Consider the following 14,630-nt stretch of genomic DNA (forward strand, 5'->3'; position numbering starts at 1 on the left):
TATGTCATTCTCAACTTCAAGTTTACTCTTATGACTTGGCTAATAAGTACCAATGAAAGCAGGAAAGAATGATGAATGTTATTGTTGACTACTTAAAGAGTGGCACTTCATTTCTTGTCCAATCATTACATTTGCCTGCAAGTGGTTTGGTTAAGCAGAACTTAATTTTCCACCAAAATTTTCCTAAAATTCACCTAATCTAATTAAATTTCTAAAACCATATTTATGCTTTACTTTCTTGTTTTCACTTCTGATATTGAATCTTGAGATTCAGCGTGTTTACTTAGGTCTTAAGTAAACACCTAAATATCACCCAAGTAAACACTTACTTAAATATCGTTCCATGGAAGTTAGAGTGTACTTCACTGGCTTTTAGAAACAAAAACTGTAGTTGTCTGAGGATACAGAAATGTTACAAAATTCTGTTTAAGACTTAAGCTCTCAGAGTCATCTGGACGTAAAAAGCAATGAGGTATCTAGCAATTTCTCTTTTTTTTTTCAATTAGGAGAGCAATAAACTAATCCAATGTTTAGTTAAAATAAATGTACAATTGAAATATTGGAAAATTTACTTAGTTGCATTTGTTAGTGTACTAACTGTACAAGAATAATTTACATACTGTAACCAAGTTATGCTACATTATATATAATATATATATAGTATTTATATATAGTGTAATCCCACCAGAGCTGGGTAGTCAAATTTTCTTTGTCTAAACTAACAGTTACCTCCTCTAATTCTTCCAAAGTGTGATTAAATCTTTTAATGAGGCAGAGTTAAGAATTATATGCTAGTCTGTGAGCAGCACAGCCTAGCTAAGCAAAATTTGTGTTTGATTCTTCCCTCGTACGGGTTCTCTAAAAACGTGTCAGGACCAGTCAAAAACCAGAAAAAAAACCCAAAACAAAACCAAAAGAGACATGAGACAGCTCACGGAATGTAGTTTTAATTTTGGATTATCCATATATGCACATTCCATTCTGGCACTTCTATTTGCTGATCATTTTAACTATCTTTGTGCCGCTGAAAAAATAAAACAAAACCAAAAACAAACAAAAAAAATCAAAACAAATACAAACAAGCAAAAAAGAAAACAAAGAAAAGTTACAGTTCAGATGTTCCAAATAAGCTTCTTTGTCATGCTGGGTTCTCTTCTATGACTACAATGAGTACAATTCTGAAACAACTCTTTCATTAGGAAGTCTAGAAAATCCTTATGCACCTTGACAATGGAAAAAGGGAGAGCAAACCCTCCTGTGACCTTTGTAATGTGTTTTTCCATGGTCCAGGTTGAAGAAAAATAGGCTCTGCAGGTACACTGCCAGATGCAAACTTGTCAGAAAGGGCAGAAAGCCAGGGACAAACAATCTTCTTGGCTCCATGCTTAGAGTGCCCCAGCCCCCACAGGGAAGCAAGTGACAGACATTTGAGTTTGAGTACAGGCTCAGCAGCTCTGTGCTTTAAGAGACAGATCTCGTTCAGAACAATTACCTCTAGGATGTACATTCAAATAAGCTATCCAGATTAATTTTATTCTTCCAGTGTCCTAATGTGTGGCCCCGCACGGTTAGAAACAACTTCTAAATGCTGACAAATTGACGAGTTTAAACCGTTTCTGGGACTTGTGTTTGGTAAAGCATAGTTCCTGTGCTGAATTCAGTGCAATAAAGGCAATATATGAAAGTCATTCCCATATAGATATCATCTTTTCACAAAAAAGGCAAGTTTTTTACGGATGCCTGCAATTTTAACATCTGGATTAAAGCTACACTTACCCAGAGGATCAGCTTGTCCATTCTTGTCAGGCACTGTGAATACGCCCACAACTTTATGCCCCTCTTTTCTCAGCTTGTTATAAACTTCTTGTCCAAAAATGCTTTGACCTATAAGGGCTAGCTTTAGCTTGTGTTGATAAGCCTGGTAAAGAGAATCAAAATTAAACATGTTTTAGGATGCAAAGAAAATATCTTGTTGCTTACATTTCTCCCTTGCCCTTTCTTTATCAATGTTCATTTTTATTTAAAATGGAATAGTCTTTCTACCCTAATCACCTTTGAAGCAATAATTTTTCGAGATTATTGTCAGGCAACATACAATTCATACTTCACAAGAACGTATCATCTGATACTGTCACTTTTGTTTATATGGCTTTTCTAGAATTTTCATTAGACAGATCCACTGCTTCTTATAAGAGGTTCCACAGCCTATTCATAGTCAGAACTAATAACATAAGAAAGGAAAATACATTTTTTGAAATGGGTACATAAAACACTTTTTCTAGGCATTATGTATGAGCCTGTAACACGCCCTCTAAATCCCTCTGATTAAACAGTGGTGTATTATTTTTGGTTAACATGTATAGGCTAAAGAAGACAAGCTTGCATTGTTCCTGCCAAGTTAAAGGTAATGATCATCCATTTGATCCTCCTACAAGGAAATACTGCTAAATGTGTTTCCCTTGCTGGACTTCCACTGCTTGCTGTGTTTGGACCCCAGTACACCAGATGTGTGATTTTAAGCTTCTTCAATCTGAGTAGGTACAAGTAATCACCTCCACTTTTTTTTTTTTTTTTTTTTTTTTTTTTTTTTTTTTTTTTTAATTTATAGTAGTTAGGATCACAACACTATGATGGTGCCAGGATATCAGGTAATTCTACACTTTTCAAGTGATTGTATCCTGAGAAAACTACTAATTAACCTTCAGAGTCTCTTTAGATTTAGGTGGCAGTTCTGCTCCTATCCCACCCTACCTCCAGTCCCTCACCTCTAATACCTCCTTTATACCAGAATTGGTATTTCTGTATTTCTTTATCCCAAGAACTGGATTAAGCTACTGAAGTAGGGAGGCACTGACCTGACAAAGTGTGACTTATTCTTAACTGGATCTACTCACAGATCTAGTTCACTGAAGTGCCCCAAGTCCTAACATAGGTCCAGTGGGGAGCAGAAATGAGCACGCAAGTATGGCAGAAGGGTGGAACTGTCTCTTTGCATTTATAGTCAGCTTTGGAAAATAAAAACCGGAAACCACCTTTGAAAAACAAATGGACTATTGGAGCTGGTTAAAAAGGAAACGTCCACAGAGAATAAACAGAAAACTTACTTTCCTCAAGGCTAAATCTGGTACAAACTACTCCTAGACTCAAACAATACAGATCCCTCCTTTTAAGAGTCCTGAATGAAAGGTAGAAAATAAATCCACACTCTCCCTAACTTTATTGTTAACTTCATCTCTCCCAACTGGACTTTGACTTCCATTTTTTCCTTATGAACCATTAGAGGAATCAAGGCACTGTATGAATGTCTTAACCACTGACATTTGCTTTGTTTGTATGTTGGCACTTGCACTTTTTCTCCTTCCTCTTTTCCCTTTCTTATGGTGCTGGGATATGAGGACACTTTGACTAAGCAGGTTATTGACTGGATAACAAATGTTCTGCACTGCCCATCAGATCCTATGACAAACAGAAATGTCCTGAAAAACAGGTTACTCAAAACCACAACACATTCATTGCAATTCATTTCACAGCTGACACAGTATGGCTGTATCTTCCTGTTTTCAACTTAACTTTTAGTTGTGCAGCTGGACTTAGAAAAAGGAATTATGAATTGGTAGGTTCCATTACAGGAATATTGGAGTGTGCTCTTTATTTTTTTATATAAAACAATAGGAAATAACTATTTTTTTTCCAGAGACAATATTTTCCCTCAGAATGAAACTGCATAGTAAAATTGTCCCTGTATTGCATCATTACTCAGCACTAGTGCCACTGCAGTAGAAACAAGCAGTAAGATGCAAAGATAACTCAGGCTCTTGCAAAATCAGATTGTTATAACTGGCTGGTAAAAAACATCTGTGAGACTGGTACCAACACTGCACTGCTGGCAGTTATATTTAAAATAGTCCATTATTTTGCTCTTAATAAAGATGAGACTCTGCTCTGTTCATGAGCACAACTTCTCCCTGCAATCCTTATCCAGCAAGGTCCAAGAAGAGAGAATGCTTATTGTCGATGCTTTATGATGGATATCTTCACTTTTACAACAGAAATGTTGCTGCATTATTAAAACAAACTATGGAATTTTCCCAAGTATAATTATAGCAGGCAAGTTGGAGAAAGATTGGTCTGCTGGATCACTGAACATGTCTGGCATGTTCAGTGATCATGGCATGTTCAGAAATCATCCTCTGATTTCTGTACTGTGCTGATATACAGTGGTACACCAACCAGTATATTGAAGAAATATTAAAGATAGTCCAGATGAGGGTTACTTATTCTACTTTTGTCCTTTTCTTAACATCTCTCAGAAAGAACTCAAGTCTGAAAGGGATCTTCTTAGCTAACAAATCCAGTCCTCTGCCATCACAATCAATGATGTCATAGGATTGTTTTTACAAATTCAACTGACCTCCTTTTCAAAGTATTTTCAAAGTCCTCATTGCTGTACTCTGCTGCTTTTCTGATGTTTGGCCAATCTTCTTCTAATTTAAAGTCCAAATTTATCATCACTTTAGGAGTTACTTTTCCTACATTTATTCACACAGTGTTAATAACATATGTATCCTCTTCTCCTAAACTTTCAGCTCACATTTCCCTGTGAATAAATCTGATTCACATATTACATGGAATGCCATACCAATTCCAGTTCCAAGTCATGAGAGGCTATAAATCAACATAATTTCAGTAAAGCTACACGTGCTTAATTTGTGTTAGCTGTGGAACTGAATCAACAAATGGTAAGAAGAAAACAGAGAACAGAATCCCCAAATGAATTAACAAACAAACAAACAAACAAAAAAAGGGGGGGGAACAAACAAACAACAAGCCAAAACTGGCAAGACTGAGAAGATTACAGTGTTTAAGTCGCATTTCTTCACTTTAGTGCACAAAAACATTAGCATGGCAGTGAATCTGCTCTGCTGTCTCACACTTGCAGGCTGGTTTCAATTGCAAGATGGATCTGGTAACTGTGCTATGAGCAGTGATTCTTGAGTTACCTCTCCTGTGAATGATTATTGTGTAACATCTGGCTTAGACTGGTAATGCATTAACACATAGACTGCCATCAGTGGAAAGCAGGAAAAAACCCACAAGTCAGTCAGGCACAGGATTTCTACTGAGTAAAAAACAAAGAAAATAAATCTGTCTGGAAGGGCTTGCATGATGAGACAACAAGTTCAGACCTCCATTTTTTGTTTTACTTGAAAAATTAGTTGAGCAACTGCATGATATCTTATAGCCACTCTGTATCCCCTTTTGGAAACTCTTCTCAAGTATTTGTACCTAAAATGAGTTAGAGTTGCAAAAGTGGGAAATTATTTTAGAAGAATTTATCGTTGACATAACACTCAATTAAAACAGAAAATTTTATAAGATTACACAGAAAAGGAAACAGTTTGGTGTTTTCTTGCTTGCAAAAATGGCTCATTTTGGCCAGAATACCATTGCTAGCATTCATCAAGAAGCTGTAGAAAGGAAGTTTGTTAAAAAACACCGAACAATCTTGATTTTGAATAACATACAAGATGGATGCTCCATCATTATCACTAACATGCGCAAAGATTAAACTTCTTATTGCTTCTGACAGTGATGTTAAGAGATTATATCAGATTTCTTTTGCAGTAGCCTGGCCGACTACAAATGTGTAGCACGCATGAACAGATATCAGACTGGATCATTTGCTGCACTTTTGTAAGATTACCTGATTCCTAGTTATAATAAACAGTGCAATTCAGGTGGCTTAGGAAGATCTGGCCTTTCTTTTATGACTAATCATAGAATAATGTAGTTATTATGACAGTGCTGCCAAAATAAAAGAATTTACAAAGTTGGTGTTCACTCTACTGTAATTCTGTTGCTTTCATTGTCTGAACTTTTAATTCCTTCTTTAACCTTCTATTTTATTTATACCATAACACAGATTAACAGTAATTATGTTTCCCTGACTCAAGTACTCATGAAGAATGAAGAAAATAAAATAGAGGTAGAAGCATAAAACCTGAGAACTGTTTGTACAAGCAGTACAAACAAATCCTGAATGCTCAGTGTGTTTGAAAGTTGTCCACATCTATTTCACCACCTCAACATAAAAGCACAGATTTAACTCCCATATTTAAAAATTCTGTCCATACGATCTGTTGCATACTGGAATTTATTTTACAATGGCCTATTAAAAGATATGGAATATTTTAATGCTTGATTCCATTCTGGTTCCTTTTTTCCTCCAAAACGCTTAACCAATAATAAAACTAACAAATAGAATTAAGCACTGCATAGATAAGCAGCCTGACAAATGTCGGTAACTATCTTGTTAAGTTCTGGTTCCTAAAAAGGGAAGACAAGTCCAACAGCTACATTTTCTTCTCTAAGAAGAGTCTAGAGTTACAAAACTTCTCAACAGGAGAATATTTATTTCATAGATAAAAATAATTTTCTGTTACTGGCTCTTTTTTATGTGTGTCTAACATTCTATTGGCTACTAGGTTCTAATCAAATTCCTTGAAAACTAAGATTTAGTAACTGCTACTCTGGTTACAAAGATTACAATGTTTTATTTAGTTTGTGTAAGAATTTAGTGAAGGCAATAAATATTTTGATGTTACATCTTTTGTAAAAGGAATACAAAGTTATACCTCCTTTGAAAACCAGCACTTCAGCTTTATTTCTACGGAGATCACCCTACATGTGCTAAAACTCCAGTGCCTCCAAATAGAAACCTATAGTAGAGCCCCGCCTCCATCTACATACACATCCACGGGCAATGTGTTCCCCACCATTCACTCATTCATTCTCATTTTTTGGCACTGGGATTGCATTTCCAAAAAGCCTGCATTAAAATCTCCTTATTCTAACACCTTCCATGTAGATCCCTTAGGAGGATTTCTGTCCTCACGCTAAACTGAGCAGTGAAACACGAAACAACAGCCTCTAGGAAGGAAAAAAAATCTTCTCCCAGCCTCATTCAACTTGCAAGACCTATACATCTGGACAATTTGGAGCGGACAAGGCTTTCAGGGAGCGGCTACTTGCAGGAGTTCTGCAGTCTGTATATTAAACAGGACATAAAGAATGGTTTTAAACAAACAGAGAGAGCTGTGAAAAACTAAACCGTGGGGTGCAGAGGAATTTAGGCCACCAACTTCAATCCTGAGCAACCCACCATCCCAGAGCGAGGAACCGGTGGTGAGAAGGTCAAAAACGAAACAGTCTTCCTAGGCCAAAGCGGGGGGCTTCCCTCTGGCACCAGGAACGTGCATGGTCCTTCCTAACTGAGAAGGCAGCCTTCAGCTTCTCACAGGGCAAATCTCAGCATGAGGGAGGCAGTGAACAGCTACACTCACGTTGCTCTTGACACACGATTACCGGGCACTATCAAAGCATCGCCGGTGCCTGTTCCCTGCAGTTTCCAGGCACATCCCTGCAAGATGCAGCGCCCAGATGATGGCTGCGATCCCGCCCGCAAAACAGCCGGGCAAGATGCAGCTTCTGCACCCAAACCAAGCCCTTTCCCGATCCCTCCCGACATTCCCGTGCCTGTACGCGCTTTACTAAAACCTCGGCCCAGACAATAAGCATCACATCCTGGAAAATGCCCACTCCCGCCACTTCCCCCTCCTCTCTCGGCCCCTGGTTGCCCCCGGACCGGCGCGACACGCCGAGCCCGTTCGCTCCCGGGCTCGGCACGGCACATCCCGGCGGGACCCCCGGTGCCCCGCCGCCCGCCCGCGCTGCTCACCGCGGCCGTGGTGCAGATGGTCCGCAGCAGCCGGGGGGCTGTCCGCAGCATCCTGCGGAGCGCCGCCGGGTCCCCGGCTCCCTTGGCCGCCCGGAGAGCACAGAGCCGGCTCCGCTCGTCTGATGCAACCCTCGCCGGTGCCGCTGGCGCCCCGCCAGACCCTGCATCCGCGGTCGCGGCGGCGCAACCCCGCCCGGGCCCGCGGCCGCCCCGCGGAGGGGGGAGCGGGGCAGCCCCGCACCTGCCGCCCCCTCGGCGCCCCGTGGGGCACGGCGGGGGGCGCGGGGGCCGTGCGGCCTCGGGGGGGAAGGGGCGGGAGCCAGGCGGGCGCCGCTGCCCCCCGCTCCCCGCCGCGGGGCGCGGCCCCCGGGGGCGGGCTGAGCCCTCCCCGCCGCTGCCGCGGGGCCCGAGGGCAGGGACGAGCTGGAGGGGATGAGGAGTTCCCTGCCCGCGAGCACGGGAGTCACAGAATCACAGAATCGTTAGAGCTGGAAGGGACTTCTGGAGATCATCCAGTCCAATCCCCCACCCAGTCCAACCACCTGGAGGAGGTGACACAGGAACTCTTCCAGGTGGGGTTTGAATGTCACCAGACTCTGTGACCTCCCTGGGCAGCCTGTTCCAGTGCTCTGCCAGCCACAAGGTAAAGAAGTTCTTCCTCATGTTGAGGTTATGGCCATTGCTGCTCATCCTGTCACTGGGCATCACCGAAAAGTGTCTGACACCATCCTCTAGGCACTCATCTTAGAGATATTTATATGCATTAATGAGATTCCCTCTCAGTCTTCTCTACACTAAACAGGCACAGCTCCCACAGTCTCTCCTTATAAGACAGATGCTCCAGACCCCTCATCATCTTTGTGGCCTCCACTGGATCCTCTCCAGTAGTCGCTTGTCTTTCAGCTTTGTTCCCTCTACAGAGCAGGTTGGTGAGACATTCCCTTGAATCTGTCAAGTGGCAGTCAAAGATCATGTAGATTATCAACATTAATTTTCAGTTTATTTCATGCCAAAATTGCCAGTAATGCGGTTTAAATACCACTAATGACTTCCTGGAAATCCATATCACCAACATTGCCAAGTATGTTTAAAGCAGCTCACTCTACCTAATAATTTTTTAAAAAATCTTCTAGGATTTGAGTTCCATTAATACAAATGTTTCAACTTCAATATTATTCATAAACTACAACAAAGTCTTCTAGACAGAGCTATGGAGACAGCATGGCAGTAGTGTAAGTATCATTGAAAATTGGGTCAGGGTTAAACCCCATCTACACTTAAAAAACAAGGGTGGGTAATAAACTACAATACATGCTGTTCCTGTAAGGAAAAAAAGGAAGGCAAAAATGGAAAAGTTTTCCTTATGGCCAATTTGTGAACCATGTCAGAACCATGTCAGAGAGGTCAGTGGACCTCCTATGCTTTAGCTAAAGTTGCAATCTGCAGAAATCTTGCTACAGTAGAAAATAAAGTAGACACAGTCTTGCCTAACACATGCAAACATTCATTTCTCACTGAGACTTTTGGGATGCTTTCCTGCAAAAGAACTGTGATAGTAAGCCTGAGGGATTAATTCCAAGGCCCCCACCCTCTTCCTTGGAGTACTTCGAATGCTGAGCCGTACCTTAAGGACGTAGCACAGCTGCAGTACAGCTTTCTCTCCCTGTTCAGGGGACACAGGAAGGAGAAGTGCTGCATGAGGTAAATTGTGACAATACCAAAGCCAGATTGGCACAACACAATTTCTCCCCAGAGTAAAGTCATACAAGGGTTTGCATTGTGACTCTCATAATTCATTCCCTTCTTTACTCCTGTATAGCAAAACTATATCCTGCCCTTTATTCAAGGCTCTTGACAGTCCCATAAATGTAAGTGGTCCTGAATGGAATCAACAATCAGCAATACAGGGGCTAAATATGCTCATGCACAAGATAGTTGTGCTACAGATCAAACCCACCATCTGCTCAAATAAGATGCATAGACAGTCCTTAGTAAAGAAATTATTTCGCTCCTTCTGACAGCAGAAGGAATGAAAGTGTATATAATCTTCCTATGACCTGATGGATGGAAGTCGCACAAATTCCCTACAAAAGAGTGCAATCAAATTCTACTATAACAGCTGGCATCAAAATGGTCCTATAATGGAAGGTTTAGAGCTGGATTCAAGCATTGCTGAAGTTCATGAAACTTCAAATCCTGTTTCACGATGTAAAATCCTCTCCAACTAGAACATGACACACTTGGCATTTAACCACTGACACACAGGCTTACGGCAAAATACCTGGTTTTCCTAGGTAAGCAATTTGTAATAACTTACGGCTCTATTCCCTATACACACAAAATGCACGATACACAATACAACAATGCATGTGTTTAATTAGTTGGCATACCTTCATCACCAAACACAACTCCAAACTGATTGAGTCAACTATATATCCCCATTTATTTCACGGACTGCTAAAATGTCAGGTGACAAAAGGGGAAAATCCTGTGGCTGTTGTCAGCAGAATCACGGCATAAAGAAGAGCTGGGAGGTGAGATGTGGGCTTTACTTTAGATTTCCTAGAAGTGAAAGGGGCAGGTAGACAAACGAGGATATGGGTGTGGTACACCACAGGCAAGGATGGTATCTGCATACCATTAGCTTCTTACTTATCATCAGAGTGATGAATTCATAGTCATGGGTTTTAACAACCACTTAACAAATTGACTATTTAGAATTTCAAGGATCAGTATAAAATGTTACAGTCAATTCAAATTCCAAGCTTTTTGGCATCAAGAAAATTATTAGGTTGACCTGTCTGACAATGAGCAATAGGTCTCATGTGACACAGTAAACTCCAACATCAGTGTTAAATGTTGTAACAGTTACAATGCATTCCTCTGGATTTTATGTTGTTTGGAAAAGAGTGACACAAAGCATTCCCTGTTGATTTTTGTATCCCAGTCAGAAAAGTACCTTACAAATTATCAGTTTCTTGTTAACCTGGGAAAAAAAATCCTAGCTCCAGTGTTATGAGTGCAAATGTATGCAACTCTGTTTGTAGCCCATCTAATATATTAGGTTTCTATTTTGATTTTTTTTCTCCCCTTCAAGTTCTGGCCCTTGTTCTTAAAGTCAAGCTTTAGCTTTTGGGCAAAACCCTGCAATTACATCTTTGAAGACATCAGAAGGACTTGGCAAGAGCATTAGGAAAAACTGTGTTCCACGAGACACCGAGTAGGTGCACATACTGCAGTGCTTGGGAAACCACTTGGAATCTTCCAGGATCTGCTTTCTTTTGAAAATCATGCCCTGGGATTCAGTAATCAAATAAATTAGCCCTGCATAGGCTTTTTATTGTTGGAAATCAGCCCTGATGGAGCTTTTCATGATGATTAAAGATTTGGTCATAGTTCAGACTCAAATTCCTCAGGAGTACTTTAGAGTTCACCCAGTTTTAAAGACCAAGTAATTAAAAAAAATAAAGTAAGGCTTTGTATGGTTGTTCCCTAAGTATGTTAATTGCATGACAAGTTTCAACTAAAATTTTAAACAATAGAAACATTTCATATTTTTCCACTTGCTGAAGCAAGATTTCATGGGAAAGTTACTTGGTGTTTTATCTTTGCAATATTTGTATTAAAAACATTTTTGGTGTTTTGTTTTGGTTCTTTTTTTTTTCCCAGAGGTCTGAAATAGACAACCATTTAAAACCTTATGCTTAACATTTCATTTTTCCAGAGTAACCAAAAGGAGGCATACATTTGATGAGGAAAGGGAATTATTTTGCCAGTTTAAACCAGTAGAAAGAACTAACATGTGCATTGCTCCAACGCATAAATGGAAGTCTCTCAAATTCCACACAGTAAAATAGAAACTGTGTTTTCAAAAGTTATTGTTATCTTTGTGGAATAGAGCTGCAAAGAGCAGCTCTCAGATGGTAAATCCTCTCTGGGAATTCTGCCACAAAAACTTTGAGCAAGAAGTTTATTTTATTTAAAATATTCAGAGCTGAGCATCAAACATTCCACAGACGTACAGAATAGTTGGTTTCCTGCAGATCCAGCAAGCCAAATTCTTTCTCTTGTAAGTAATTACAATTCTAGTAATTATTAATCTATCAATCTTGGTGGAGCTTTGCTTGTTTACAAGAGAAGTAATTTCTGCTGTGGGTGCTTTTCTTTTTTTTTTTTTTTTTTTTTTTTTTTTTTTTTTTTTTTTTTTTTTTTTTTTTTTTTTTTTTTTTTTTTTTTTTTTTTTTTTTTTTTTTTTTTTTTTTTTTTTTTTTTTTTTTTTTTTTTTTAATAAAATGGTTCCTGTTTGGATGCTCTGTTAAAGTTTTCAATAGCTTTCAACTATCAGAAGAATACTGTTTAAAAATACACCAGGAAACTCTATTGTCCAGTGTGGGGTGATATTTCCAACCAGGATAATTTCAGAGAAAAAAAGATTTTTAATACCTCATGGAATCAAGCCCCTGTTGATTTATGAATCCATAGATACCTACCCACTTCACTCCATAAATAAAAGTCATAGTATCATATTAATTCTGCTATATTTTGGAGTCTATTCTCTCACCTATCCTTTCTAGTACCAATCTGTAACAAGTAATTTCAGCTGGAACATATTTATGTTCACATTTCACTCAGTTCCTGTGAAAGTCCACTATGAAATTTCATTTCATGGTCATTTTGGCCTGACCGAAAGAAATGATTGCTTTATCAACTATGCCCATGTTCAGTAATAGTCTACTTACCAAAAATCCCTGTATTAAACAGAGTCTAAAGACTCATTCTAACAGATATTTTTAGCAATCTTAGCAATTCCTATAAGCTTGTACCACATAAAAGTTTCGTGGTACAAATGCAAGCTGTGAGTGTCACCCAACTTTCAGAAATGATGCTTATAAAATGTCAGGAATTTCACATTGCTGAACAGCATAAAGCCATTCACTGATAAGACAGCATAGCAAACTTATCAATCAAACCTGAGTCAGTCTTACTGTCAGTAAAACAGTCTTCAAGACAAAATCTAAATCAGATTTTCAGAAAAAATAGGAATTCTAGCAGCATCTAGAATTGACCTAAATAATTTCAGTGTAAGCAACAAAACACTGCCACCTAGGGAGCCAAAGGAAAACCCCATTATCAGTCATTTAAATAAATGGATCATGAATGGCAGTATAAAATATAACTGGTGTATTTACTTGAGTATAATTGTGATTTTTTTTTTTTCAGTTATGGAGCCTCCTGCTCCTTTTTTAAAAAAATGTAGTGTTTAAATACAATTTCTTTTAAAATAATTTTTTTTCCTGTATTTAAAATAAGGGTTACATCATTTACACTGTGAGGGTTACAGTGCTCTCTTTAGTGTGGCCATTGCATAGACTAACGAGTTGGATTACCCTGGATGCAGTTTTGGTGTCTCACAGCCTTGGAATAACCAACCCCACAGTATTTTATTCTTTAAAAATTCAGTTCAAATGTGAGGAAGGCAGGGCCTACCAAGTGCCAGTTCTACAACTTTTGCTCTTGTACCATCCTGCAGAATTCAAGGACACCCTTTTCAGAGAGAAGGAAAGGCCTGATGATACTTTTAAAGCAGTCTGAAAGCCTGTTTATGTGCAGTCTTCCACAGCTGAAAGAAACAATATTTGTTTCAAAGAAAGCACATATTGTTTGTAGAGAAAACTCTTCTTTGTGTTTTGTTTTTCAAAATTGGCCTTGAATTAATGTATAGCAGCTATAGAGAGTTTAATTAAAGCTGTATCTCCGTGGCTGTAGACAGAACTCAATCCTTGAAGTCAGCGTAAATTGTGTTTTCATTTTCTGTGATACTTATCATGTCCTTAGAGACACTTGTGTTCACTGCCAGCTGTCAACATTCCGCACAATTAAACTTCTAGTCCTGTTAACCTCCCAATGTGAACATCTCGGGTTTGCACAGAAGCCAATGAGGGGAGGAGACATATTGACATATTTACATTATGATTATTTGGCAACATTTTCCAAGACAGAGTTCTCTTCCTAAAAAAAAAAATAAAGGTTAAAAACCCCCCTTATTCTAAGTATTGTTTCTGTCAACATTCTTTATGTCATTTCACACAAAGCTAAATTTGATCTCTACCTTCCCAGATCCAGGTTGGTCTCACAGAATGCACTTTAAATAGGAAAAAACTCATCAACAATAAACCTGCCAACCAGATCATTCATCCCCAGAAACTTTTAAAATCAATAGATTCCAAATGATGGATTCCTTTTAATCTGAGGTTCTATTTTCAGACCTGCTACATTACCGAGGAAGCTTTTATGGATGATCGTGCACTTACTGATACATCTCTCATCTGGGTTTCTATTTTTGTTGCTCTTTCTCCACTGCCTTTGCTGATGCTCCTGGCGATACTGCTTTTGAAGCCATTTCCTTTTCTGCTGATGCTACAGATTCTGCTGAGCTAATGAAATTGCTGTGGTCACTGTTAATGGCCCTCAACGGCTACTTCTCTTCCTATCCAAAGTACTTCTATTTTTATTCTTTGATATTACACCCACCAGGGCCGTAGGGGAAAAAGAAAAAAAAAAAAAAAAAAAAAAAAAAAAAAAAAAAAAAAAAAAAAAAAAAAAAAAAAAAAAAAAAAAAAAAAAAAAAAAAAAAAAAAAAAAAAAAAAAAAAAAAAAAAAAAAAAAAAAAAAAAAAAAAAAAAAAAAAAAGGAAAAGGAGAGTGCCTGACCGCACACAGGTAAGTACCTCATGGCCCCATGCGACCACAAATGACAGTGGGATGATTAGAGTCTCCCATTGCACCCTCACCCCGCACAGCTGTCTCTGAGCTCCAGACCCTCCCCCAGAGCTGGGGAAGTTTCTCCCACCCTTTCCTTCCTCCAGCATCATAAAGGGGAAGTGGGGGTCGTG

General features: G+C 39.1%; 1 protein-coding gene across 1 annotated transcript in view; it reads right to left on the reverse strand.

Annotated features, from left to right (window-relative positions):
- The window catches only part of ALDH1L2 (aldehyde dehydrogenase 1 family member L2), a 33,877-nt gene extending 25,901 nt beyond the window's left edge, over window positions 1-7,976 (reverse strand). Inside the window, exons 1-2 of the mRNA XM_027890461.1 lie at window positions 7,739-7,976; window positions 1,777-1,918 (exon numbers count right to left, since the gene is read on the reverse strand). Coding sequence (XP_027746262.1) covers window positions 1,777-1,918; window positions 7,739-7,789 — 193 coding nt within the window. The 5' untranslated portion in view covers window positions 7,790-7,976. The remainder of the gene's footprint in view (window positions 1-1,776; window positions 1,919-7,738) is intronic.
- Window positions 7,977-14,630: the final 6,654 nt, after the last annotated feature.

Source organism: Empidonax traillii, unplaced genomic scaffold, assembly GCF_003031625.1.
Source record: "Empidonax traillii isolate 1590-97213 ecotype Southwest subspecies unplaced genomic scaffold, ASM303162v1 scaffold289:size826226, whole genome shotgun sequence".
Lineage (NCBI taxonomy): Eukaryota > Metazoa > Chordata > Aves > Passeriformes > Tyrannidae > Empidonax > Empidonax traillii.